Source organism: Trachypithecus francoisi, unplaced genomic scaffold, assembly GCF_009764315.1.
Source record: "Trachypithecus francoisi isolate TF-2019V2 unplaced genomic scaffold, Tfra_2.0 Lachesis_group9, whole genome shotgun sequence".
Lineage (NCBI taxonomy): Eukaryota > Metazoa > Chordata > Mammalia > Primates > Cercopithecidae > Trachypithecus > Trachypithecus francoisi.
Genome location: NW_022681474.1, coordinates 37982730 through 38010105, shown reverse-complemented (window position 1 = coordinate 38010105; position 27376 = coordinate 37982730). Strand labels below are relative to the sequence as shown.

Here is a 27376-nt window from a genome sequence, read left to right as displayed (position 1 = left end):
TTACCCTGTCACCCAGGCTGGAGTGCAGTGGCGATCCTCCCACTTCAGCCTCCCAAGTAGCTGAATCTACAGGCACACACACCATGCCCAGCTCATTTTTTCTATTTTTTGTAGAGATGGGGTTTTGCCATGTTACCCAAGCTGGTCTTGAATCCCTGGGCTCAAGCGATCCTCCCACCTCGGCCTCCCAAAGTGCTGGGATCACAGGCATGAGTCACTTGCACCCAGCCTGGAGGTCTTCCCTCTTGTTCTTTTCTGCAAAAGGTCAAATAGGGTAAGCAAACTTTCTGTAATAATTTATGAAGATCATCTTTTATTAAAGGATTAAATGAAAAAAGAACAACTTTGGCAATGAAATTCAGCCTAATTACAGCTTTTCTTGGCCACATCCTTAGATTTCAGTATATTAAGTGTAGACCCTAGTTGTTGAAGCATCTAACATATATCTATCTATATAGATATGTAGATAGAGGTATAGATAATATACTGATAAACTGTGGAACTTCTCTAGTGATAACTCATTAATACATTACAACTAGAGTAGCTCTAAGGTCCAAGGTATTCTTTCCTGTTCCACTGCCCCAGAAAGAGCTAATGGTTTCCCTGCTCATTAGACTGTATGTTCAAACCACAGCAATAGAAGGGTTTGGCTGCATCCCCAAATCTAACTAAGCTTTTTTTTTTGAGACAGACTCTCGCTCTGTTGCCCAGGCTGGAGTGCAGTGGCGTGATCTCGGCTCACTGCAACCTCCGCCTCCCAGGTTCAAGCAATTCTCCTGCCTCAGCCTCCCAAGTAGCTGGGATTACAGGTGTGAGCCACCTGTTGGTGCTGGGTGCTCCCAGCTCTGACTAAGCTTTTATTTAGCCAGCCACTTGTGGCTTAAATCTCTTGCCTTGCCTCCTCATCCCTTTGAATGGGCTCCATCAAAAAGTAGTCTCAGGCTGGGCACAGTGGCTCACTCCTATAATCCCAGCACTTTGGGAGGCCGAGACGAGTGGATCATTTGAGGTCAGGAGTCCGAGACCAGCCTGGCCAACATGGCGAAACTCCGTTTCTACTAAAACACAAAAAAATTAGCCAGGCATGGTGGTGCGCGCCTGTAATCCCACCACTCTGGAGGCTGAGGCACGAGAATTGCTTGAACATGGGAGGCAGAGGCTGCAGTGAGCCAAAATTGTGCCACTGCACTCTAGCCTTGGTGATGGAGTGAGACTCTACCTCAAAAAAAAAGGGGGGGGGCCTGGGCACGGTGGCTCACGCCTGTAATCCCAGCACTTTGGGAGGCCAAGCCAAGTGAATCACCTGAGCTCAGGAGTTCGAGACCAGACTGGCCAACATGGTGAAACCCCACCTCTATTAAAAATACAAAAATTAGCTAGACATGGTGGCAGGCACCTGTAATCCCCACTACTCAAGAGGCTGAGGGAGAAGAATCACTTGAACTGGGGAGGCGGAGATTCTGGTGAGCTGAGATCGCACCACTGCACTCCAGCCTGGGCGACAAGAGCGAAACTCCATCTCAAAAAAAAAAAAGGTCATATGGAAGCATATCAGTAATACAGTGAATGAAGCTGGACTATTCATTGCACTTAAAAGTGAAAAGTGCCCTGTAATCCTAGCACTTTGGGAGGCCGAGACGGGCGGATCACGAGGTCAGGAGATCGAGACCATCCTGGCTAACACGGTGAAACCCCGTCTCTACTAAAAATACAAAAACTAGCCGGGCGAGGTGGCGGGCGCCTGTAGTCCCAGCTACTCGGGAGGCTGAGGCAGGAGAATGGTGTAAACCCGGGAGGTGGAGCTTGCAGTGAGCTGAGATCTGGCCACTGCACTCCAGTCTGGGCGACAAAGCAAGACTCTGCCTCAAAAAAAAAAAAAAAAAAAAAGTGAAAAGTGCTACAGATTATAAAATAATTACTAAAACATACTGCTATACTGTTTCCGTAACTGCAGAAGATGGGACTTTGTAGCATATAAAAACAATAAAATAGGCATTTTATTGTTTTAAAACAGTTCATTAGGCAAACAAAAGAATTAGGAGCTATAAAATTTGCACTCTTTTCCCTGGGCTTTTTTTTTTTTTTTGGTCAATACACCGAAAAATTTGCACTTTGACTCATATTGGCCTATTTTAACATTTCAAAATCATTTAAAGAAAAATATGACTTTTTCTGTCATAATTCCCAGTCTTAGTCTCCATCTTTGATCAAAAAGAAGACAGGGCAATACATTAAATTGACAAGGCATATAACAGCCACTGAATCTTTCTGTTCATGAGAAGGAATCCCAGATATACCATAAATAAGATGCAAACCAGCAGTAAGAATGATGGCAAGGTTTCTGTATTTCCATCAGAAATTGTGGGAAAGGGCCTAAAACCAGGAAAGACAAGGCCATTAAAAATATATATTTGAGGCCGGGTGTGGTGGCTCACGCCTGTAATCCCAGCACTTTGGGAGGCCAAGGCAGGCGGATCACGAGGTCAAAAGATCAAGACTATCCTTGCCAACATGGCAAAACCCCGTCTCTAGTAAAAATACAAAAAATTAGCTGGGCGTGGTGGTGCATGCCTGTAGTCCCAGCTACTCAGGAAGCTGAGGCAGGAGAATCGCTTGAAACAGGGAGATGGAGGTTTCAGTGAGCCGAGATCATGCCATTGCACTCCAGCCTGGTGACAGAGCGAGACTCTGTCTTTAAAAAAAGAAAAAAAATACATATATATATATAATTTGAGACGGTGTCTCGCTCTGTCACCCAGGCTGAAGTGCAGTGATCATGATGATAGCTCACTGCAGCCTTAAATTCCTGGACTCAAGTGATCCTCCTGCCTCAACCTCCCAAGTATCTAGGGCTACACGTGTGCACCACCAAGACCTGCTAATTCTTTTATATTTTTAGAGACAGGGTCTTGCTAGGATGGTCTTAAACTCCTGGCTTCAAGCAGTCACCCCTCCTCAGCTTCCCGAAGTATTGGGATTACAGGCATAAGCCACTACACCTGGACAGAAAAAGCCAAAAAAAAAAAAAAAAAAAAAAAAACTAGGGCTGGGTAAGGTGGCTGATGCCTGTAAACCCAGCACTCTGGGAGGCCAAGGCGGATGGATTGCTTGATCCAGGAGTTGGAGACCAACCTGGGCAACATGGCAAAACCTCATCTCTACAAAAAAATACAAAAAAAAAAAAAGTAAAATAGAAGTTTGACATGAAAGCAAAGTACATAATATAAAAAATGCAGAAAACCAGAATACAACTCACCAGAAGTTTTGCTTCTCCACCAACATAACAATTTATAAAGCAAGAGATGAGAAAAAGAGATTATTGGGAAATGTACTGAATAATGAGGAATTTGGGGAATAGAACAAAAATTGTAAGTTGTAACCTGACCCATTTTACTTCATTGGTAGTCAAGTACAGCTCAAAGGATGAAATAGAGAAGTGAGTAATTTAAAAACTGTTCGACCAGCACCTTGAATCAAATGGATGTTTTAGGGTTCTGTTTCTCACTGAACCAAAAATTGTATGCCTCCATCTCTCCTTGAGGAGAGGCCCTATGTTAGACCTTGGCTACTCATCATTAAGATAAAATCTTAATAGATAAAACTGGAATGCCTTGAATCCATGAAAAGACAGTGTTCAGTAAGGGTTTGTGCAGTGGATGCTCCTTATGTCCCATGGTAGAATAAAATCTCCTTAGCTCCGCCAAATTAAAGGCTCTTGCAAGGGCACTTAGAGATGTTGCCTTTTCATGAAGATTTCATGTAGGTAATCCCAAAATTTCCTCTGCTCTGTTTCATTGTTGTGGATCATGGCAGTGAGAGCTTCCCCCTGGTCCAGACCTTGCCAATAATCTTGCAGCCACATCTCTTTCCAACTGAAATACCAAAATGGGGGTTGGATTATGGAACTGCAGCATAGTTATGAGTCCTGCCTTTTTCTGAGTGAGGCCAAAGAAATCTTAAGCAGATACAGTGGTCTCTAACTTGGACAAGACTGCTGCGAAGGGAAGACAACGTGAAGTAAATCCAATATTAGCCCAAGTGACAGGCTAAAAGCCACAAATACAAAGACATCACACAGCCTACCCAATCAATTACAATTCCTGACTTGCCTGCTTCTGGCTCCCAAATGTGGAGGGGGTTCAGAGGCAGGCAAAGCAGAGGTCAGACTGGAAGTGGTAGTCTCCATAAGGAAAGCAAGGGGGCAGGGGTCTTTAGATGATTATCTTTTAAGTTTCACCTTTATCCCAATAATCAAAATGAAGGTGCATCAAAATGAAGTAGCATCCAGCATCTAGAAAAGACATAACCTGAATATTTTCTTAATGTTTCACATTTTTTGTACTTTTCCTCTAGTAAATCATATTATGTTCAGATACAAACAATTTGTAACTAGATACAAATTACCTGGTGAAGCATTCCAACCATCCAGACAAAACTGCCAGCAGCATCTACTAATAAATGGCCTTCTGCTGCCATCCACTGTCCAAGTCGGTCTCTGTAGGCCATTCTAGCAGTCTTACTTAAGCTTAATAATCTTAGCACCTCTCCCCCAACAGGTGTGGCTTGCTACAAGTGGTTTCAACATTTCCCCCCCACACACCTCATGCTGGCCTTGTTTCCCAATACCACCACCTTTTGCCACCTACTACAGTAGCCTATTCGCCTCCCTTCTGATGCACATTGCGCATTGTTGTGTGTGTATGTGTGTGTGTGTGACACAGTCTTACTCCAACCCAGGCTGGAATGCAGTGGCACGATCCTAGCTCACTACAGCATTGAACTCCTGGGTTCAAGCAGTCCACCTGCCACAGCCTCCCAAGTAGCCAGGACTACAGGCATGTACCACCACCCCAGGCTTTTAGCTTTTAAATTGTACAGAGAGGGTTTTGTTACATTGTCCAGGCTAGTCTGGAACCCCTGGCCTCAAGTGTTCCTCCCACCTTGGCCTCCCAAAGTGCTGGGATTACAGGTGTGAGCCACCGTGCCCGGCCATGCCTAGTTTTTCTAGTTACACAGGCAGTGTGTCCCCACATGCACCAAGTACATGGGGCTCACCCTCAGCACAGCTGCTTAAAAAAATTATGGTTGGTTAACAGGTGGAAGCCCTGACTACTGCAGAAAAGCCTCCCTCAAAATGCTTTCCTCTACTCCCCACCCCCATGTCCACTCTAAAAAAGATGCTCAAATACTTGAGTTTTTAGTGCAGTCCAAACTCCTGAGCCTGGTATTAATGATATTTACAGCCTTGCCCCTATTTATTTGCCCCATTTTCTCTCTCCCCTGTCTGCACAGGCCCTGAGCTCTGGTTCAATCTTTTTGAACCACTACTGGAAACATTGTCCACATAAGCTGATTTTCATATGTTGCCTTGAATTATATTTTACGTCTATGCAGCTTTTTCAGCTTGTCTTATCCCCCCAACTAGACTGTTGACACCTTAAAGACAGAGTGAGCACATACCATAATTTCCTCCTACACCTGCTCAGCACCTAGTGCTACTTAATTGCCCACAGTAAGCAAGTAAGTAAATGATTTGATGGCTGCAGGGGACCCCAGCACTCTTACCTGTCATTCTCAGGAATCTCTTCCACGTTGCCAAAGCCAGGTGTGGGCACTGGGCAGTCCATGTGTGAGGGCTGGGCAATGTGGGGCTCAAGGACGGGGCTGTCCCCGGGAGAGGCCGCGTGGGCTTTCTCGGCATCCAGCCGAGCCAGTTCGTGGTCACAGACGAAACACTCGAAGCCGTTGAGGTAGTTAGGCAGCAAAGGATCATTCACTCCCCACTCCCGATGCTTCAGACTATCCAGAAGGAATTGGTTGGTGATGCCCCCAGGTTGCTTGTATGCCAGGTATTTCATATATTCCTCATCATTCTTGTCCAGAAAGTCAATAAACTCTGCCAGCTTCTGAGGAGACTCAAAATCATCAATCAGGATGACGGAGTGATTGTTCGGCATCCAGTCCCTCACAGAGGGAGAGCCGCGGTACACGGGCACAGCGCCCAGATGCATGGGACGCCACAGTTTTTCTGTCATGTAGTCGTTACAGATGGCATTTTCCAGGGCCAAGTGGAACTTATAGCGGGACAAGAAAGCCAAGAGCTCTGGATCCTCGGTGGTGGCCGTGGCTGTGTCCTGTAGCCGCGCGGTGGGCAGCTCCCGATTCTGCAGGCATTTCCCGTAGGAGTCTACCTAGACCGGGTAGAGTAGGGCCGTCATGAGGGTGCGGCCCGGAGGCCCGGACACCTAGAGTCCTGGCCTCAGCCCGTCCCCTCCTTTCCCTCCCCTGCCGCCCGCCGTCACTCACTCACCGGGATGTGGCGCATGAGCTCGCGCACGTAGCGGTCCCGGTCCGCAGGCACGTCGCAGTGAGACTGGAGATACAGCAGCGGCGCGTAGCCGCGGCGGCGCCACTCCGTGCGTTCCCGGAGCGGAGGCACCGGGCGGCGCAGATAGGCGGTCCCGGGCAGCCACTGCAGCGACAGCGGGTAATCCGAGTGGCGACTGAATGTGGAGGTAAGATTGAAGAGGCGGATGCCCGGGCCGTGGCTCAGCAAGAAGTTGTTGAGGGGCGACTCCTCATGGAGGAGCGCCCAGCTCTGGTGCGCCAGGCGCGGCAGCGGCGCGGCCGACGCGCGGAAGTCGGTGCCGTAGAAGAGCAGCGCGCGCGTCCGCGAGTCCCTCAGCGCTCGGCGGTTCCGAGACGCCACGCACGCGCCGCGCGTACACTCGATGCGCTCGGAGTCTCCAGGGAAGTGGGGGAATAGCCCTGGGCTCCACCACAGCAGCACCGGCAAATCCCCAGCCTCCTCCCTCCCTGGCCTCGGCGTTCCGGAGCTGCGCGTCACCCCCACTGCGCCCAGCGCCGAGGGCGGCCGGAAAACCGCGCCATCCCACGGTTCCGCCCACTCCGCCTCCCCGCCGGCCTCCCTCTCCGCCACGGACCCATAGCCGCTGGCTGCACAGACACTGAGCACCCCCAGGAGGGCCACCACCGCCCCAGTGGGGCCGGCCGCCATGTCCACTGTGGCAGCCGGCGCCCTCGGCCGGCACAGACCCCGCCCAGCGGCTAGTCGTGACTGGACCAGGCTCTACGCCACGGGGCCACGCGGCGCATGCGCATCTCCGCTCAGCCGACGGCCAGGGCTAAAAGCAAAGTGAGCTTTCGGCAGTAAAGATGAGGCTAATGGTTACATCTTAATTTATTTTATTTCTTTACAAATTAAAGATGCATTGAAAAATAAACCAATGAAGAGAAATGAGAGGTCCAGAGCAGGGGCATCCCAGGCGGGGAGCAGGCAAGCCTGGCCACCGTCAAGCCTAGCCCTTGTCCTGCCCCCAAGCCAGTTGGGGTTGGAAGATAACTGTCAGCCACTCAGTCAATACCAAAGCCCAAGCGGTGTCCTGGCAGGAGAGAATGGCGCTCCAGCTGCCTCTGCCTCTCTCCCCAACAACCCTGGGCCTGGAGAAGCAGTGTTTCTCGTGGGAGCTCAGAGTGGGATGTGAACTGGCTCTGTGAGGTATTGCAAGTTGATGACCAGGCTCCCTAGGCTCCCTATAGAACCATCCAGTGTTGGGGCCTCTCCAGCTGGAAAGGAGACTGGTACCTCTCCCAGATCTTAATATACTTTGTAACTGAATTCCCAGGTCATCTCTGACAGTGTCTCTCTATCCACGGAGTGATCATCAATCATTGCAGGAGAGAGCGAGTGAGCAGTGAAAGCAGAGAAACTTGACTGCTAACCTCCAGGCCCAAGGACTGACCACTTTTCTCTCCACCACCTATGGGCTATACCCCAGCTCTTGTGCACCTGTATGTTTTATCCCTAATATAGGAAGTTGTGGATGACACTGAGCTGAATTAGCCACCCCCTGTAGTAACCTTAGGATCCCCCACTCTTTCCTGCCTGCCCTTCTCCTCTGGGGAGACTGGCCCAAAGGGACACATAATATTGCCAGGGTCTGGGTGCCTCCAAACCCCCAATACCGAATCATATACGGTGAACTGAGAAACTACATTCATTATGACAGGATTAGCAGGAAAAAGAGGGTAGAGTGAGGGAACAGGGGCACCTTCTATCAGCAGGACATGACAGAGTGGCAGGATACTTGAGCCCAGAAAGAAGGTGTCTCCTTATATCTCCCCCTCCCCCCCAAAGAGACTGAGGTCAGCTTACATGACATAAGATATGGTACTGTCCCAATTTCTCTGACATCCTGGGGTGCTTTCTGGAAGCTGGCCTGGGCCCTGTGCCATTTACCCACTTGCTTTAGCTCAGTAGCTGCCGAATCTCCTTGTGCATATGACAGAGAAAGTCCACATAAGATGCTCCCCCACTCAGACTCTTGTCTTCCACCAGGAAGTGCTTGAACAGCATCTCCAGCTTGTCCTCCTGTTTCACCACGATAAGCTATAGCCAGAATTCAGGATTCATGAGGCAACGCCAAAGGAAATTAAACATGCCCAGAAATCCCATTAGGCAGTCACTTACTCATTCCCCACCCAACCCCCCACTTCTAGGCGAGGACTTGACATGGTAAGAAATCCAGGGTTCAGATCAGTGTTACCTTCATGTACCGGATCTCTGTGCTCTTAAGCTATCAATGAGGCCTCGAACCTTCTTGGACAGTGGATTATCCAGAACTGGCAGAACACTCTAGAACACAAAATTCATTTATCCTTATGGTAAGGCACTCTGAGTTCAGTCAAGGTGGGGCAGCACACATCTATGCATCACCTGAAACAAGGAAGCCTGGGAAGAATGACAGCAACTGCCCTTGTCCCCAAGTGTCCCCTGATATTTGAGGGGACCATTACACTAACTTTATTGGCTCCCAGTCGTTTCACAAAGTATACTTCCACACCCATATTCTCCTTGACTCCTTGCTCTCACCAAGCCACTGGTGATCTGACTGAAGGAAGAGACGCTGAAAAGGCTCTGGACAACACCCTGTTGGACGCTTGCTCCCACCCAGAGGAAGAGGTTGAGACCATTCTCCAGTAAATACATATCCCCATTGCTTAGACGCTCTTCAGAGGCTCGAACTGCTGGTGGTTCGGTGGTACTCTCTATGGGAGACTTTGTCTAGACAAAAGGAAGGGAGCAAAAGGTTACCAAGGACCATAAGACAAGTCTGCCCCCCACCACACACAAAATTCTGAAAGCTAAGTCCTCAGACACCACCCCTTCTGGGGTCTCAGTAACTCTCTCAGTGTGAAAACTGCATCAGCTAAAATACATAAAAACAAATTCCACTAGTGTCAGACTGATATTAGCCTATCCTTTCCTCCTCCTAAGAGGACCTTTGCTCCATGCAAGATCTCAAACTCCAACCCTCAATCGCACCAAAGGTAAGAGCCGAGGGTAGAAGAAGACATTGGTCTCAGCCACATCCATGGAGGTAACTAGCTGTCGGACATAGGCACGGTCATCAGTAGTGATTTCAGCTCCAGGCTGCAGGACATCACTCTTCAACACACAGTTCAGGTAAACTGGGAGTAGCTTCATGCACTCAGGAAGGATCAACTGAGGGGATTATCAAAATAAAGTCGATGATCATGAGAAATCCCTCCCAAATGCAAACATTTGTCCCAACAACCCCACCTCCCACTAATATACTTGCCCCACCTGTCCTGCAGAGGAGGGGCTAGCACAGTTCTTTCTGTAACAGGCCAGGATCTGGGCACACTGGGTGATGAGAGTGTCACGAACAGCCTTCACAGGGCTATTCAGGACTCCCCGATATGCTGGATGGGAAAGCAAAGACAGTCACTGGTCAGCTGCCCATCATGTATGCATTCCCACCATCACAACTACCCGCTCACCATCCTGGACCTCTCAGCCCCAATCCCACCCTGCCCTGCCTCTACCCTCACCAAACTTGGCCATGTAGTTGATGAGCGTGTCAGTCTCACAGTTTCGATACAGATCAGCCAGCTGGGTGCAGCAGTTCAGGGCCAGGTTATGGATGCGGAGCCGACGCTGCCCTGCACAGCTGGTGTAAAGCAGGGCACACTAGGGGAAGGGAGAAAGAGGGAACTCACACCCCTCCCTCACAAAGGCCCTTTGCTACATTATTAAACTAGAAGAAAGAAATGAGCCACTCCCCTGCCCAGTCTCTTCTTCCAGTGCTCTCTACCCACTCCTCACCCTCTTCTATACCAAGCAAATGACACATTTCCTGCCCAGCCCCGCCTCCCGCCTGCCACCTGCAGGAGGGCTCCGCTCTCTTCATTGAGCCGATCATCATGCTTGAACTCCACAGTCACCGTTTTGTCCCCATCTAGCCCAGCCAGCTCCACGTCTGTTGTGTTGCTCATGTAGAAAGCTCCAAAGAAATCTACAGCACGGATACCTGAGGCCACATGGACAGAGTTAGGGCAAAAGGTATGACAAGTGCCACATGCCTCCCTTCCAGACTTAGGCCCCCCACCTGCTCTTCTCCAACCAGGACTGACCAGTGCTTGTCCGGACTCGCATCACAGCATCAAAGCCAACAACCTTCTGGACGTCACGACGCAGGTCACTCAGGAATCGCTCCTGGTCGTTCTCCACCTGCAGGGCCCCAGACCCAGAGTGATATCACTGACTAGACATAGCTCATCCTGCAGACAATCTCCCTGTACCCCATCCACTCTACAAGGCCACCTAATTATCATCATTACAGTGCCAATGATAATGATGATGACAACAATAGCTTTTAAACACTTAGACTGCACGCCAGGTACCACACAGAGTGCTTTACATATAATTATTTAATTTTGTAGACAAATCCTACTTAAGTATTTTAATCCCATTTTGCAGATGAAAGAACAAAAGAGGGAGTACTTAAGTAATTTATCCTAGGTCATATAGCTAGTAAGTGGTGGGGCCAGAATATCAATGCAGGACTGATTCCAAGGCCCATGTTCCTAACTGCCACACTCTCGGGCTCACTTCTTTAGACTATGCAGTCTTCTCTTCCAACACTATTTTTCTTTTTTTGGAGACGGAGTCTTACTCTGTGCCCTGCCTGGAGTGCAGTGGCGCAATCTCGGCTTACTGCAACCTCCGCCTCCCGGGTTCAAGGGATTCTTAGCCTCCCAAGTAGCTGGGATTACAGGCACCTGCCATCACACCCGAGTAATTTTTGTATTTTTAGTAGAGATGGGGTTTTGCCATGTTGGCCAGGATGGTCTTGAACTCCTGACCTCAGATGATCCGCCTGTCTCAGCCTCCCAAAGTGCTGGGATTACAGGCGTGAGGCACCATGCCCAGCCCCAACACTATTTCTATTAATGAGTCAGCCACTCCATATATAAGCAGATATTCCCAGCCCTACTGCCATCTGCCACCGCAAATACCACACCATACCTGAAAGCAAGCATATTTGTAGACAGAGCCACCGGTGAGCTGGGGCACAACAGAGAGCGTGGCCACATCCACATACTGGTTAGGGAAGAGAAAGAGATCTACACAGCAGCCTTGGGCCACACACTCTTTGGCCAGGGTCTGATAGGCACCTGTCTGAGGCTGGAACAGAGTCTAGGGGGAAAGAAAATGGGGAGAAGAAAATGTTCAAATATCCCAGCTCCGCCCTATTTGAGAACTGAATAGCTAGCATGGGATATTCAAATTCATGGGAGACTTCAGATCTACTTCCAAGGATTTTGCAATAGTACAAAATTCTCTTTTATATTATTATTTTTTTTTTTTTGAGACGGAGTCCCGCTCTGTCGCCCAAGCTGGAGTGCAGTGGCCGGATCTCAGCTCACTGCAAGCTCCGCCTCCCGGGTTCACGCCATTCTCCTGCCTCAGCCTCCTGAGTAGCTGGGACTACAGGCGCCCGCCACCTCGCCCGGCTAGTTTTTTGTACTTTTTAGTAGAGACGGGGTTTCACCGTGTTAGCCAGGATGGTCTCGATCTCCTGACCTTGTGATCCGCCCGTCTTGGCCTCCCAAAGTGCTGGGATTACAGGCTTGAGCCACCGCGCCCGGCCTCTCTTTTATATTATTTTTATTTTTTTGAGACAGGGTCTCACTCTGTCGCCCAGGCTGGCATAGAGTGGCGTGATCTCAGCTCACTGCAACCTCTGCCTCCCAAGTTCAAGCAATTCTCCTGCCTCAGCCTCCCAAGTAGTTGGGATTACAGGTGTGTGCCATCACACCCGGCTAATTTTTGTATTTTTAGTAGAGATGGGGTTTTGCCATGTTGGTCAGGCTGGTCTCGAACTTCTGGCCTCAAAAATCCACCCACCTTGGCCTCCCAAAACGCTCGGATTACAGGCATGAGCCACTGTGCCCGGCCAAAAGTTCTCCTTTAAAAAATAAACTGAAGTCTACCAACAGCTTTGGCATCGGATGGAGTAGAGAAGTATGGCAGCAGTGGAGGTTGGCAGTCACAGATACGGTATTTGAAAGGGCAGAGTGTCTGGTCCTAGCCCCCATCAAGAAAGTAGAGTCCCCACTTCCTCTGTAATGAAAAATCCTTCCCCTCCCCCATTTTCCAGTCCCACACCTTCTCCTTGTCTGTGTTGATCAGCTTCCTGTCATCTCTGTTCTTCAGTTTCCCTGGGGCCTCTGCAATGGGCAGGGATGTATGGAATAGAAAGAGCTTCCCTGCACACTCAGCAGCCTAGGAAAAAAGAGAGGACTACTTGTTTATTCTTTATTCATCCATCCCTTCCCCTGTCATTTATTTATTTATTTATTTATTTATTTTTATTTATTTTTTTTGAGACGGAGTCTTGCTCTGCCACCCAGGCTGGAGTGCAGTGGCCAGATCTCAGCTCACTGCAAGCTCCGCCTCCCGGGTTTACGCCATTCTCCTGCCTCAGCCTCCCGAGTAGCTGGGACTACAGGCGCCCGCCACCTCGCCCGGCTAGTTTTTTGTATTTTTTAGTAGAGACGGGGTTTCACAGTGTTAGCCAGGATGGTCTCGATCTCCTGACCTCGTGATCCGCCCGTCTCGGCCTCCCAAAGTGCTGGGATTACAGGCTTGAGCCACCGCGCCCGGCCTCCCCTGTCATTTATTAAGCACCAACTATGTCAGACAGTCTAACTTACTGGACAGTCATCCACTACTGAAGAAAGAGGTTGTATCCCAAGGGATAAGATGATCAGAGGAAAATGAGTTAGAGGAAGTTGCCAGATACTCCAGCCTTACCTTCAGAGCCTCCATCCCAGCCTGGATAACTGGGACAAATACTGTCTCTGTTTCCCTTGTGTCTGCAAACATTTCTGGAATCTGATCCAATAAGCTAAAGAGATAGGTGACGGAAAACAACCAAAATTGCTATCCAGATTCCAGATACCTCAGTTCTCAATTCCCTGAAAAGTCATCAGGCCTCTAGAATCTGACAACTCCTGGGCCACACAGCCCCTTTCCATCTACTGTCCAACACCTCTGCTCAACTCCATGACCTTCTATGATGGTACCCATGCCACCCCCAACCTTTACCTCCACAATCTTGCTCTTACCTGGTGATAACTGCCCGAGACTCATTGACGTTGACCAGGAAACCATCCAGCAGTGGCACAAACATGTCAGCCACATCAGACACAACCATCATCTGTGGCTGGGCCAATGAGCTCTTCACATTATAGAAGTGGAGCACCTTATTGTAGGTGACAAAGCCAACGCGGATTGCTGACTCTTCTGCCCCACCCTCCCTGTAGAAGGTGACATTGTTACCTAGACTTGCCACCTTTTCCACCATGCACAACTTCATGACATCAGGCTACATCTCTTCAGTCAACCCAGACACCCTATCATTAACCCCAGGAAACACCTCAGTTCTGTAACTCTCACCTAGGTAGAAAGTCTAACAGTGACTTGAGCTCCTCACAGAGGAGCCTAACAAGACCAGTCCTGATGGCATTGTAGGAGACGTCAATCATGAAGATAAAGGCAGGAGGGCTGGGGAACTTATTGTTCTGCAGAGGAAGAAAATGTTGGGGAGAGGGGTAATGCTAACCAGGCCAGCTGACTAGAGAGAAGTCAACATCAAAAAGGGACAAAAAAGGAGTGAGGGAAATGATAACAGCCATTCTTAGCTGTCTCATTATCCTCCACCCACTGCTCCTCCCATGCTACCTTCCCTCACCTTGCAGTAATCTACAGTGGCCAAGAATTCATAAGAGCCCAGGGATAGCTCAGGACGGTCATAAGCATCCACACGTTTGCCGGTATGATCCAGGTGCTGAAAATACTGGGGGGGAACTGTGGGGAGCATGGCAGTGTGTTACTTGAAGATCCAGTTTCAATCAGTATATCTAGCCCTAGCTGAGCTCACTCCACTATCCCTCATTCCCATGTGCCCTACTTCCCCAGCTCCTGAAAAATGGAACCTCATCTCTCTAACTATTAATAGAGAACAAGAAAGATACAATCAAGACCTCTCCCCAAATCCCAGCTTCCATGAACATACCATCATTGATACAGCTGCAAAAACAGCACTGGAAGCGCCTCCCTCCTTCAATGAACTGCATGAAGGGACACATGTATGCTTTGCAGCGGTTGCAGCGCAAAGGGCCAGATTCCCCATGGTCCACAACATATGGTGAAGCCTAAGGCACAAAGGGGAGGGGATCAGACATAAAGGAAAACTACAGTAGGTTCAGCCAGGAGATGAGGAGGAACAACCGGAGGGAGAAGGCGCATGGTGTAGATATTCTGCCTACAGAGGAAGTAGGGAGCACAAGGATGAAAGGGAGTAAGGACAAATCACAGGAAAATATCCCTATGAGTAAAAATTATATAGTTCCCTCTTGCTACATCCCACTCCCAGAGCTGCATTTCTCACTGAAAGAGAAGAGGAACTGCAAAACCGGCCGTATCAGACCGGGGACTGCCATGGCATATGAGGGAGAAAGCCAAGGTTATCTAGGATTCTCCTTTCTGGTCCCATCTCTAATCCCCTTCAGTCTTGCTCTAAGAATCTGGACTCTAGCTCCTTCCCTTACCAAATATCTGTAACACCTCCTCCCCTATCCCTGGGATTCTGTGCCAGCTACTGATGCCCCAGACAGATGTCACCCTACACATAAGAGATCAGTGCCCAACTATCCCCAATGGGACCCAGATAGAAATAGACAAACACACAGAGGAAGATAGAGAGAGAAGCAGAATATAAACTGAGCCTTGGGCTTCTAGTAATAGAGAACCCTATCGTAAGATAAGCAAGGCTGAATATGAGTATCCTACCAAGGCCTGGTGGAGCAGCTGCCTCACTCGCTCTCTTCATCCTGGTATCAGGTACTGGGGTGACAGATCAGGCCCCAAAACAGGTGAGAGAAGGATCACTGGATCCTAATCTCCCTTTTTGCTTATATGCTGTTCTAACAGCCCTAACCTGGGATAACAGGACACTCAGGAAAACATGGAATGATGTCTTTCTCATCATCTGGAGATTACCATGATACAAGAGGTTCCTACATTCAGCTGTCTTCTCCCCTACAATTTGATCCTACCTCTTTTCATACCGCTTGTTCCCCTTAGGGACCATGCTCCTTCCTAGCAATGTCTTGGGCTTTTGCTCTCATCCCTACCATCCCCTCTCCAGGGATAGGCCCTGGGATAGAAAGCCACTAAAGATAGTCTCCTCTCCTGCCTAACTAAAATATCTTCCATTGTGAAGCCGGAATCACATCCAGGAAGAAAGTTTAGTCCCCTCTCTACCTCCCTCCCTTTCGTTACACTCTAGCCCCTTCCCTGACTCACCTCCTCTGGGGGCAGACTTGCCAGTGGTTTGATGACTGCTGCCAGGGGCACCTGAGCCTGCTTAGCCATGTCAGATGTGCAAGGGATATTATAGGATGTACATCGGATGTATCGGGGACTTGCATTCCCTGAAGAAGGAGAGAGAAGACCCAAGTCAGATCACAGAATCCTTCCAGACACCAGCTCTCCATTGGTGATCCACACCATCACCTCCAGAAAGCTAGAGGTGATGGTGGCTTTTTCCCCCAGAGGGACTAGAGGGAACTTGTCTCTGGTTAAAAACTAAAAAAAAAAAAAAAAAGGCCCCAACCATAAGCTGATAATCTTGAAGAAAAAGCCCCCATGGGAGGAGCTAATTCTCACCTTGGTCTTTCACCAGGAAGTTGGTAGTGACTAAGGGTGGCACCTGGCCCCGTACTCCAGTAACAAATGGCTCTGTACCCCGGTTGTTCCTGTCATCTTCAATGACCTGAATCTGCAGAGAAGTGAAATGAGTGAGGTGACAGAAGAAAAGGGAAGTGTCAGGTCCCAGAGTGCCAAGAGAAAAAAAGGCTAGAGCCGTAACACAAAAACTAAAAATTTGCCAGGGAACACCTCATGCACCAGACCTATTCTCCTTCTGGAGATCATATAAAATGCTGCAAAGCCAATCTTTCACTCTACAGCAGCCAATCTTTCACTCTACAGCAGCCAATCTTTCACTCCCAGCAGCCTGCTGGGCAGGCAACGTGAGAATGGGCTTCTTTATGAATTGACCCCAACCCCCAATCAATGGTGAACACCCTCTCATTCCTCCCATTCCAGGAAAAGCCCCAGCTCTGATCACAAACCTTCAAACATGATTAGATTCCATTCCCCTCCCCCATCATGCCTTCCCTGATCCTCTCTCCAAGACACATTCTGAGTCAGAGCAGGAAAACAGACAACAGTAACCATGTAAAAATGAATCTACCTGGAATGACTCTACACTCAATGAAATTACAAGGGACAGGGTGAGGAGAGATTTAAACAACCAGAAATTATCAACTAAGGTGAGGAAGCAGATGCTGCCTTACTTTCAGGTAAGCATCAATGTGTATATATAGGAGGAGAGGATAAGTACCCAATCCTTATAGCTCAATCCTCAGTCCTCCACATTTTGACAGACTCAGCAAAGGAAAATAAAGGACCTGCAAAACTCATATTCAGACCTTTATGCAGGCTCATGACCTTTGGTCAGTTACTTCAAGATGGGTTTGGAAAACCAGAAAAAGCAAAGGGCAAATGAGACTCTCTATCCCATGGCAGAAAAGTTGAAGCTTAGAAATATATCAGAGTGAAAAAGACTCTTCAGATGAGAAAGTACTCACACTTTCCCAAACCAGCAGTCTCTTCTCCTGTAAGAAACTCCAGTTTGGGATACTATGAATCTGTATGTTCCTACACCAATATTTCTCCACAACAGGCTACAGACAAATCAAATCTAAAGTGGAATGATCTACTGTTCAACTTTGTCCTCTTCCATCACACATCACCTGCAGGCTCCTGGAGGAGCCAGAAGGACTAAAGCCAAAGCTTAACATGCCACCTGACCCCACCCTTAGAGCCTGACCTTCCACCACCCCATACTCAAGGCAAACAGCTTGCTACCTCTTCATTTACCTCGTGACTTGAGGCATGCATATCCTTTTAGCTTGTATAAGTGAGTATCTATAAGGGCTAGGGCTAAAGGAAGAGAATGGAGAGGAATGGACATGGTAGATGAGGTGAAGATGAGGTCACAGGCATGCATGGATGGTACTAACACAGGAAAGACATGCACAAACACCCACCCCCTGCACTTACTGGACTAGGAATGGCATCGGGATCTATTCTGTGCCTGGTTTTCTGCTGAGGAGGCAGCTCACTGAGTTGCTTTTAGTGTTTTAATAATAAAGGCAGCAGGGGAATACAAGGAGGGAGACAAAAGAACAAGAGGCAGATGTTACTTCTCTCAACCCTGTTGAGTTAGACATGAACAGCTGGAGCCCAGCTCATATTGCTGAAAACAAGCCCCCTCTAGATATGAAATTCCAAGTCTTTCTGGCTCAACACAGAGGCTTTAATGGCTCAGACTATGATGTAGAAAGATAAGGAAAGGGACAAACAGGAGGCAAGCAGGAGTTATACAGGGAGAGGCTGAGGCTGAATGGAAGAAACCGTAAGGAAGAAGAACAGGAATGTTCCCCTAAAAGGCCAAACCTCCCATTCTAAGGACTATCTTATGCTGCAAGAAGCCTCCCTTCACATCCAACCAGACTCTCCTTCTTACTGAAGGAGGGGGAAGGAAGGGGGGACTGCTTAATTCTCCTGAGTTCTCCTCGGCCAACAGGCTCCCTCACTGTGGTGGTTACCCAAAGGAGGAAGAGGGAAGAGAACAGAATGGAATATGACAATGGCTAAGCATGGCAAGGTAACTGACAAAGCAAATGTTACAGACAGAACTATAAAGTGGCCCCTACTTGGCAGTACAGTCCTAGTCTCTATTCTGAGTCTGATAAGGAGGGCCTGAGGATTCTGATGGCTCCAAGGGTGCAATTCACCCTCTTCCTGGGAAAAGCTCTCCAGTGGGACTTTACATACACACTGCCCTCATAAACTGTCATTCACTCTTCCCCATCTACACAGCAGAAGCCTACCGAACAAAAGTACTGAGGACTTCCTCCTAAAACTGTCCAAGTAAGAGCAGAGAAACCAGTGAGGCTTTCCTTCTCTTAACATCTAACATAGAGAATTCCCACCTGCTCTACCCATTAGGAAGAATGCCATCCTTCTAGATCTAAAGGGTAAGACCCAGTCACTGCTCCACAGAAGGACAAAGGCTACCATACTATGTATGTACAGTAGTGACAGAGTACAGCCCTCAATTCACAGATCTACTGGTGCTGCTGCTCACTCTTGGTTTCCCTTCCTTCTCTGCCCATCTATAGAGTAAAACAGCCCCCCAAAAGACTCCTAGAACCTCAAGTTCCAGTTCAGAGTCAAATTATATGTAAGTTCTCCAAGAAGATGAACAAAAAGGGAAAATTATCAGAAAATGCTAGGCAAACATCTCATCTAGATTGACCTGCCTATCTGGCAGACACAAACCCTTCCTCAGGACCATGTAAGTTTCTACTTACAGGGCTTGGGATGGCATCAGGGTCCAGGCGCTTAGGAGGCAGTGGCTGAGGCCCAGACTGACTGCCAAAGGTGGGTGCTGCTGGGTAGGGGCTTCCATAATTAGGCTGAGGGCCCCGGGCTGGTCCGAAGGAACCTGAGACAAGGGCACAAGGTTGATGAACTCAAAATCCCATCCCTATCTCTTCTTAAGGCCTCAGGAAAATGACTAGACTCCTACAAACATAGAATTATGAGGTACACTAATGCCTGGCAAAGCCATTCAGAAAGACCATGTTATCTGAACTACAAGAAAAAATAATGTCTCATAGACCCCATATCCTAGGAATAATACCCTGAAGCTGCCCATCTAATTCACCACTTAGCAATACTAACAACAAACAAATAAAAAACATCAAAAACCACCTGAGTAGCCGATGCCTCTAGCTTCTAGACAGACCTTGGGCAAGACTCACCATTTTGTTGGGGCTGATAGCCTGGCTGCTGCAGGGAGTGCATAGGTGGCAGTGGTCCCAGGGGCCCAGTCATCTGGGTGCCAGGGGGCAGAGCTTGAGGAGGAGGTGAGGACACATGGTTGGGTTGGCTCACTGAGGGCCCTCCAAAACTCTGTCCAGGCAGGAGTGGACCAGTCATCGAAGGCAGCCGAGGACCCCCTGAAGCTGGGGGTGTGAAGCCGGAGGCCTGTGATGGGGCAGATCGCTGGGAAGTCTGGATCCCAGGATGACCTTGGGCCTGGCTAAGGGGAGGAGCCTGGCCCTGAGGATAGGAGCCATACAGACCAGAGTTAGGGAAACTTCCTGAGGCTGAAGCCAGCGATGTTGGTGGGCCTGAGAAGTAGAATAAAGGTAGAGTCAAAAGCCCAGTCATTCTGCCTCCTTGTTCAGTAAAGCGACTTTCCTTTCCACACAAGAGAGGCAGGTATGACCGTCCCATCTTCTGAGGCTCAGAGGCACAGGAAATACAAGGGAAATAATAGAGATTCAGGTATAACCCCAGAGTCTGATGCCTCTGAAAAGAGGACAGTAACACTCCTGTGTTCACAGCCACTCACCATAGCCCAGCCCTGAAGAGGGTGGGGCTGGGGCCACAGCACCGCTGATCTGCATTCCAGACAGCTGCGCAGTCACCTGTGCACTTGTCGGGGGAGGGCCATAGGGCTGAAGCACAGCTGGCTGGTTGCCCACAGGGGCCAATGGGGACCCAAATGGCTGAGACCCAGGCAGCCTGTGAAAAGAAAGAAAGCAGAGGTGACTAGTGGGGCTAGGACACCCTTTGAAGTCGGCAGAAGCTTCGCATCGTACAGGAAGCTACGTTGTTTTGTGACATCTTACTCTCACCCTGAGCTCTTTCATGGCTTCATACTTTTGTATATTTATGGGTAAATTATATTCCTGATTGTTTATACCATGATTATTCATGGAAAATCTTGTTTTCCATTAAGCTCACTCCACAAACATAAACGAAGCACCCTCAGGTCAAGTACTATTTACTCTGCTAACTAAATTATTGCTTCCTCTGCTTCAATTATTTGACAAACCTCCTCAGTTTTGTAATCTGAAGTACTGAAAGCACTGCAAGGGAAGGCACGCATAAGCATGCATGAACCTTAATAAATAGTAAATCAAACAAATGCAGACTGATTGTCCAGCTTTTTTTTTTTTTTGAGACAGAGTCTCACTCTGTCACCCAGGCTGAAGTGCAGTGGCGTGATCATGGCTCATTGCAGCCTCAACTTTCCAGGCTCAGGTGATCCTCCCACCTCAGCCTCTCAAGTAGCTGAAACCAAAGGCACATGCCACCATTCCTGGCTGGGTTTTTTTTGTTGTTTTTTTGTCTTTTTTTTTTTTTTTTTGAGATGGAGTCTCGCTCTGTCGCCGAGGCTAGAGTGCAGTGGTGCGAACTCGGCTCACTGCAAGCTCTGCCTCCCATCCCAGGTTCCCACCATTCTCCTGCCTCAGCCTCCTGAGTAGCTGGGACTACAGGCGCCCGCCACCACACCCGGCTAATTTTTTTTTATTATTTTTTAGTAGAGGCGGGGTTTCACCATGTTAGCCAGGATGGTCTCGATCTCCTGACCTCATGATCTGCCCACCTCAGCCTCCCAAAGTGCTGGGTTACAGGCGTGAGTCACCGCGCCCAGTCGCTAGTTTTTGTATTTTTTATAGATATGGAGTCTCACCATGTTGCCTAGGCTGGTCTCAAACTCCTGAGCTCAACCAATCCACCCGCCTCAGTCTACCACAGTGTATTTCCAATATACTTTCCATTCAGTGTCTCCCTCTCTGATTATTCCCATCAGCACAAAAATATACAAACATCTCTCAGACAAAAAAAAACCCAAAAACCAACTATAGTGGAAACATCCCAAATGTCCATCAACAGAAGAATGGATAAACAAAATGTAGCATGTAGCTACACAATGAAAAACCACTTAGCCACAAAAATGAATGGAGTACTAATATATGCTACAACATAACTGAACTTTGAAAATATTATGCTAAATTAAAGAAGTCAATTATAAAATATCACATAGTATATGATTCTATTCTAATGAAAAGTCCAGAACAGAGAAATCTTTAGAGACAGAAAGTAGATCAGGAGTTGCTTAAGGTTGGAAGAATAGGGGAATGGGGGAATAGCTAAACAGGAGTAGCTAAAGAATGCAGTATTTCTTCTTCAGATGATGAAAATGTTCTAAAACTGACTGTAGTGATATCTGTCAATATACTAAATTGTGACAGCACATATCAATATATTAAAAACCACTAAATATACAAAAACACTTTAAATAGGCGAATTGCATAGTATATGAATTTTATCTCAAAAAACGTTTTAAAAAATCCAACCAAATTACCTCACAGCCTCCTCAAACTTTTGCTCCCCTTTTAGCTAAACATTACAAAAGAATAGGTCTATACTCTGTCTTTACTTCCTTTTTTTTTTTTTTTTTTTGAGACTGAGTCTCACTCTATCGCCCAGGCTGGAGTGCAGTGGTGCGATCTTGGCTTACCACAACCTCTGCCTCCCGGGTTCAAGCAATTCTCCTGCCTCAGCCTCCCAAGCAGCTGGGACTATAGGCATCCACCATCATGCCTGGCTAATTTTTGTATTTTCAGTAGAGACAAGGTTTCACTATGTTGGCCGGGCTGGTCTCGGAACTCCGGACCTCATGATTCACCTGCCTCTGCCTCCCAAAGTTCTGGGATTACAGACGTGAGCAACCGTGCCCAGCCTTACTTTTTATTATTTTTTTTTTTTTTGAGACAGGGTCTCTCTCTGTAACCCAGGCTGGAATACAATGGCACTCACTTATCTGTGGCTCACTGCAGCCTTGACTTCCTGGGCTCAAGCAATCCTCCCACCTAAGCCTCCCCTCCCAAGTATCTGAGACCACAGGCACACACCACCACACCTAGCTAATTTTTTTTATTTTTTGTAGAGGAAAAAAAAATAAATTATTATTTTTATTTTTTGTAGAGAAACAAAAATAAATTATTTTTATTTTTATTTTTTTTGTAGGGTCTTGCTACGCTGCCCAGGATAGTCTTGAACTCCTGTGCTCAATCAGTCCTCTCGCCTTGGCTTCACAAAGTGCTGGGATTACAAACATGAGCACTGCGCCTGGCCCAACTCTAATCAAAATGCCTTCCTCTGATAATCCCTTCCAGCCCGGACTGAGGTGTGGTTGTTCCACATTTGTTTCTAGAAGGTACTCCAGTAATAATAGTGTCACCCTAGATCGATTTTTTTTGTTTGTTTTTTGTTGTTGTTGTTTTTGGTTTTTGAGACAGGGTCTTACTCTGTCACCCAGGCTACAGTGCAGTGGAGCCATCATGGCTCACTGTAGCCTCAACCTCGAGGGCTCTATCAATCCTCCTGCCTCCACCTCTGCTTCCCAGGCACGCCAACAATGCTCAGCTTTTTTTTTTTTTTTTTTTTGATAGTGACAGGATCTCCCTATGTTGCCCAGGCTGGTCTAAAACTTCTGGCCTCAAGTGATCCTCCTGTCTCAGCCTCCCAAGGTGTTGAGATTACAGGTGTGAGCCAATGCACCTGGCCTCAAATTAAAAAAAAAAAATTAGGCCAGGTGCGGTGGCTCATGCCTGTAATCCTAGAACTTTCGGAGGCTGAGGCAGATGGATCATTGAGGTCAGGAGTTCGAGACCAGCCTGACCAACATGGTGAAACCCCATCTCTACTAAAAAAATACAAAAATTAGCCCAGGCATGGTGGTGCATGCCTGTAATCCCAGCTACTCAAGAGGTTGAGACAGGAGATTCACTTGAACCTGGGAGGTGGAGGTTGCAGTGAGCCAAGGTCATACCACTTCACTCCAGCGTGGGCGACAGAGCAAGACTTCATCTCAAACAAAAAAATGGCCAGGAACAGTGATTCACATCTGTAATCCCAGCACTTTGGGAGGCCAACACAGGTGAATCACTTGAGGTCAGTTCAAGACCAGCCTGGCCAACATGGTGAAACCCTATCTCTACTAAAAATACAAAAAATTAGCCTGGTGTGGTGGTCACGCCTGGAATCCCAACTACTTGGGAGGCTGAGGCAGGAGAATCACTTGAACCTAGGCGGCAGAGGCTGCAGTGCGCTGAGACTGTGCCATTGCATTCCAACCTGGGCAATAAGAGCAAAACTCTGTCTCAAAAAAAAAAAAATTATTGAGATGTAATTTCCATACCATTAAATTCACTCCTTTTAAGTGAACAATTCAATGATTTTTAGTAAATTTATAGTTATGCAGCCATCACCAGAATCAAATTTTATAACATTTTCATCATTCCAAAAAGATCCGTCATGTCCATTTGCAGTCCCAAGAACTATTTTTTTTAACCCATCCACAGCCAGCCTGAGAGAAACAGGACTCCTTATCTCCCTCTTCCAGCGTGCAGACTTTTTTTCCCCTAGTTGGCTTGTTCACTGAAGGTGCAGCCCAGGTCCAGACGTTATAAACAATATCTCAGTTCCAAAACTCCTCTCAGGAAAGCCCAAGGACTCATCTGCCTTCCCCAGTACCTGCTTAAATTTAAGGCCCTGACTTTTCAAGATGATGAATCCACCCAATCTACAGGCAGCCCCAGAATCAATTTACCACTCTGATTTTCAGTCCTTACTTGACGGCTGGGCACAGTGGCTCATGCCTATAATCCCACCACTCTGGGAGGCCAATGCGGGCGGTTCACCTGAGGCCAGGAGTTCAAGACCAGCCTGGCCAACATGGTGAACCCTTGTCTCTACTAAAGATACAAAAATTAGCCAGGCATGGTGGCCCACACCTGTAGTCCCAGCTACTTGGGAGCTGAGGCAGGGGAATCGCTTGAACCTGGGAGGTGGAGGTTGCAGTGAGCCGAGATTGTGCCACTGCACTTTAGCCTGGGCGACAGAGCAGGACTCCATATTTTTAAAAAAAAAAAAAAAAAAAAAATTTCACATTTTCTTTTAAGCTTAACTTTGCACTTAAAATTTTTTTTGTTTCTATTTTCTCTCTCCTTTCTAGATGTTGGTAGCAGAGGGTTTTCAGATTATGTCAATCTGCCACCCGGCTGAAATTATTTGATTCACTCCAACTGGGTAGTTTTCTTTATGTCTACACTGAAACTGCCTTTATCGATGACACTAACCTTGCCGAATCCAATGGTCAATTGTCAGTCTTCATCTTACCATTTGGCAGCATCTGACATAGCTGATTACTCTCTTACCTTCTTGAAATACTCTCTTCACCTGATTTCAAGACACCACACTCTCTTGGCTTATCTCCCACCTCACTACTGCTCTTTCTCATTGTCTTTTTTTTGTTTTTTGTTTGAGATGGGGTCTTATTCTGTCACTCAGGTTGGAGTGCAGCAGTGAGATTTCGGCTCAATGCAACCTCCACCTCTTGGTTTCAAGCCATCCTCCCACCTCAGCCTCCCAAGTAGCTGGGACCACAGGCATGTGCCACTATAGCCAGCTAATTTTAGTATTTTGGTAGAGTTTCAGGGTTTCACCATGTTGCCCAGGCTTGTCTCGAACTCCTGAACTCAAGCAATCCGCCTGCCTCTGCCTCCCAAAGTGCTGGGATTACAGGCGTGAGCCACCGCGGCTGGCCCCTCATTGTCTTTTGATGGCGGCTCCTCTTTACTTTTAAATGTTGGTAAGCTCCAAGTCCTCAATTCCATTCTTTACTCACTTTCTAAATGATTTCATCCATAGCTTTAAATATCTATAGACTGAGGACTTCCAAATTTCTATCTCCAGTTCTAACATCAGTCTTGAGCTGCAGATTTGTATATGCACCTGCCTACCTAACATCTCTACTTGCACAGAGTTTATATGAGGGACTTGAGCTTTTGCGGATTTTGGTATCTGTTGGTCAGGGGAGGTCCTAGAACTATTCCCCCATGGATACTGAGGAATGACTGTAGTGAGATTTGATATACATTTTGAAGGTGTAGTCAATAGAATTGGATGTGGGTTATATGGCATCATATTTGCATATATCCTCCTGTATACTTTTTTTTTTTTTGAGACAAAGTCTCACTCTGTCACCCAGGATGGAGCACAGTGGCACAATCTTGGCTCACTGCAACCTCCGTCTCCTGGGTTCAAGCGATTCTCCTGCCTCAGCCTCCCAAGTAGCTGAGATTATAGGTGCCCGCCACCACACCCAGCTAATTTTTGTATTTTTAGTAGAGATGGATTTTCACCATGTTGGCCAGGCTGGTCTTGAACTCCTGACCTCCGGTGATCCACCCACCTCGGCCTTTCACAGTGCTGGGATTACAGGTATAAGCCACCACACCCAGCCTCCTCCCATATACTTTAAATAATCTCTAGATTACTTATAATACCTAATACAATGTAAATCAGGGGTGTCCAATCTTTTGGCTTCCTTGGGCTACATTGGAAGAAGTGTCTTGGGCCACACATAAAATACACTAACACTACACTAGTGACAGGTAATGAACTTTAAAAAAAAACCTTGTATTTTTTTTTTTTTCTTGAGACGGAGTCTCGCTCTGTCCCCCAGGCTGGAGTGCAGTGGCGTGATCTTGGCTCACTGCAAGCTCCGCCTCCCGGGTTCATGCCATTCTCCTGCCTCAGCCTCCCGAGTAGCAGGGACTATAGGCGCCCACTACCACCCGGCTAATTTTTTTGTATTTTTATAGAGACGGGGTTTCACCGTGTTAGCCAGGATGGTCTCAATCTCCTGACCTCGTGATCCGCCCACCTCGGCTTCCCAAAGTGCTGGGATTACAGGCGTGAGCCACTGCGCCCGGCACCCTCATATGTTTTAAGAAAATTTAGGCCGGGCACGGTGGCTCAAGCCTGTAATCCCAGCACTTTGGGAGGCCGAGACGAGCGGATCACGAGGTCAGGAGATCGAGACCATCCTGGCTAACACGGTGAAACCCCGTCTCTACTAAAAATACAAAAACTAGCCGCGCAAGGTGGCGGGCGCCTGTAGTCCCAGCTACTCGGGAGGCTGAGGCAGGAGAATGGGTAAAGCCGGGAGGCGGAGCTTGCAGTGAGCTGAGATCCGGCCACTGCACTCCAGTCCGGGCGACAGAGCAAGACTCCGCCTCAAAAAAATAAAATAAAAATAAAATAAAAAAGAAAAAAGAAAAAAAAAAAGAAAATTTATGAATTTGTGTTGGGCCACATTCAAAGCTGTCCTGAGGCATGCAGATTGTGAGCCACGAGTTGGACAAGTATGAAGTAAATGTTATGTAGAGTCCAAACTGTGAGAAATTCTTTAGGTTAACTGTTTTGTTTTCTTCAACAGATAAATACTAAGAAAAAGAAGACAGAGGTGGAGCTTATAGACTTAAAAGACATACCAACTGTTTTTCCTGTGGGTAAAACTAAATTGTGGTATGTGGGATTGTACATTTGAGTGTAAACTTTTTTTTGAGACAGAGTCTCACTCTGTTTCTCAAGCTCTGGAGTGCAGTGGCGAGATCACACTCAGTGTAGCCTCAACCTTCTGGGCCCAAACGATACTTCCACTTCAGCCTCCCAAAGTAGCTAGGACAACAGGCATGCCACCATGCCAACATTTTATTTTTTGTAGAGATGGGGGTCTCCCTGTATTGCACAGGCTGGTCTCAAAATTCTGAGCTCAAGCAATCCTCTCACCTTGGCCTCCCAAAGTGCTAGGATTATAGGCATGAGCCACCTCACCCAGCCAAGTGTAAATTATTTTTAAAAAACCACAAGAAAGTCAGCTGGGCGTGTTGGCTCACACCTGTAATCCCAGCACTTTGGAAGGCCAAGGTGGGTGGATCACTTGAGGTCAGGAGTTTGAGACCAGCCTGGCCAACATGGAGAAACCCTGTCTCTACTAAAAATATTTAAAAATTAGCCATGCGTGATGGCAGGCACCTGCAATCCCAGCTACTCGGGAGGCTGAGGCTGAAGAATCGCCTGAACCTGGGAGCTGGAGGTTGTAATGAACTGAAATCACACAACTGCACTCCAGCGTAGGCAACAGGGCAGGACTCTGTCTCAAAAAAAAAAAAAAAACGAAATTACTGTAAGAGTCAG

At 47.7% G+C, this 27376-nt stretch overlaps 2 protein-coding genes across 4 annotated transcripts in view; both read right to left on the bottom strand.

Annotated features, from left to right (window-relative positions):
* Positions 1 to 17: 17 nt before the first annotated feature.
* On the bottom strand, positions 18 to 8014 carry FUT11 (fucosyltransferase 11). 3 transcript variants are annotated; one of them, XM_033209534.1, is made up of 3 exons: positions 6311 to 8014; positions 5566 to 6191; positions 18 to 255 (listed from the first exon to the last, which is right to left on the bottom strand). In XM_033209534.1, exons 1-3 carry the CDS (start codon positions 7016 to 7018, stop codon positions 162 to 164), a joined length of 1428 nt encoding a protein of 475 aa, XP_033065425.1. In that variant the 5' UTR covers positions 7019 to 8014; the 3' UTR covers positions 18 to 161. The 3 variants fall into 3 exon arrangements, with proteins under 3 accessions (XP_033065425.1, XP_033065424.1, XP_033065426.1); XM_033209533.1 differs by lacking the exon at positions 18 to 255 and adding an exon at positions 3198 to 3872; XM_033209535.1 differs by lacking the exon at positions 18 to 255 and adding an exon at positions 3880 to 4291.
* A 255-nt stretch (positions 8015 to 8269) lies between these two features.
* SEC24C (SEC24 homolog C, COPII coat complex component) overlaps positions 8270 to 27376 on the bottom strand; it is a 28026-nt gene continuing 8919 nt past the window's right edge. Inside the window, 21 exon segments of the mRNA XM_033209528.1 lie at positions 8270 to 8410; positions 8568 to 8581; positions 8584 to 8656; positions 8894 to 9085; positions 9347 to 9526; positions 9629 to 9747; positions 9877 to 10015; positions 10210 to 10355; positions 10459 to 10555; positions 11354 to 11524; positions 12497 to 12613; positions 13145 to 13238; positions 13459 to 13650; positions 13790 to 13914; positions 14085 to 14200; positions 14409 to 14547; positions 15701 to 15828; positions 16064 to 16175; positions 18841 to 18974; positions 19294 to 19665; positions 19890 to 20062. Of these exon segments, the coding sequence (XP_033065419.1) occupies positions 8270 to 8410; positions 8568 to 8581; positions 8584 to 8656; positions 8894 to 9085; positions 9347 to 9526; positions 9629 to 9747; positions 9877 to 10015; positions 10210 to 10355; positions 10459 to 10555; positions 11354 to 11524; positions 12497 to 12613; positions 13145 to 13238; positions 13459 to 13650; positions 13790 to 13914; positions 14085 to 14200; positions 14409 to 14547; positions 15701 to 15828; positions 16064 to 16175; positions 18841 to 18974; positions 19294 to 19665; positions 19890 to 20062 (2974 nt within the window).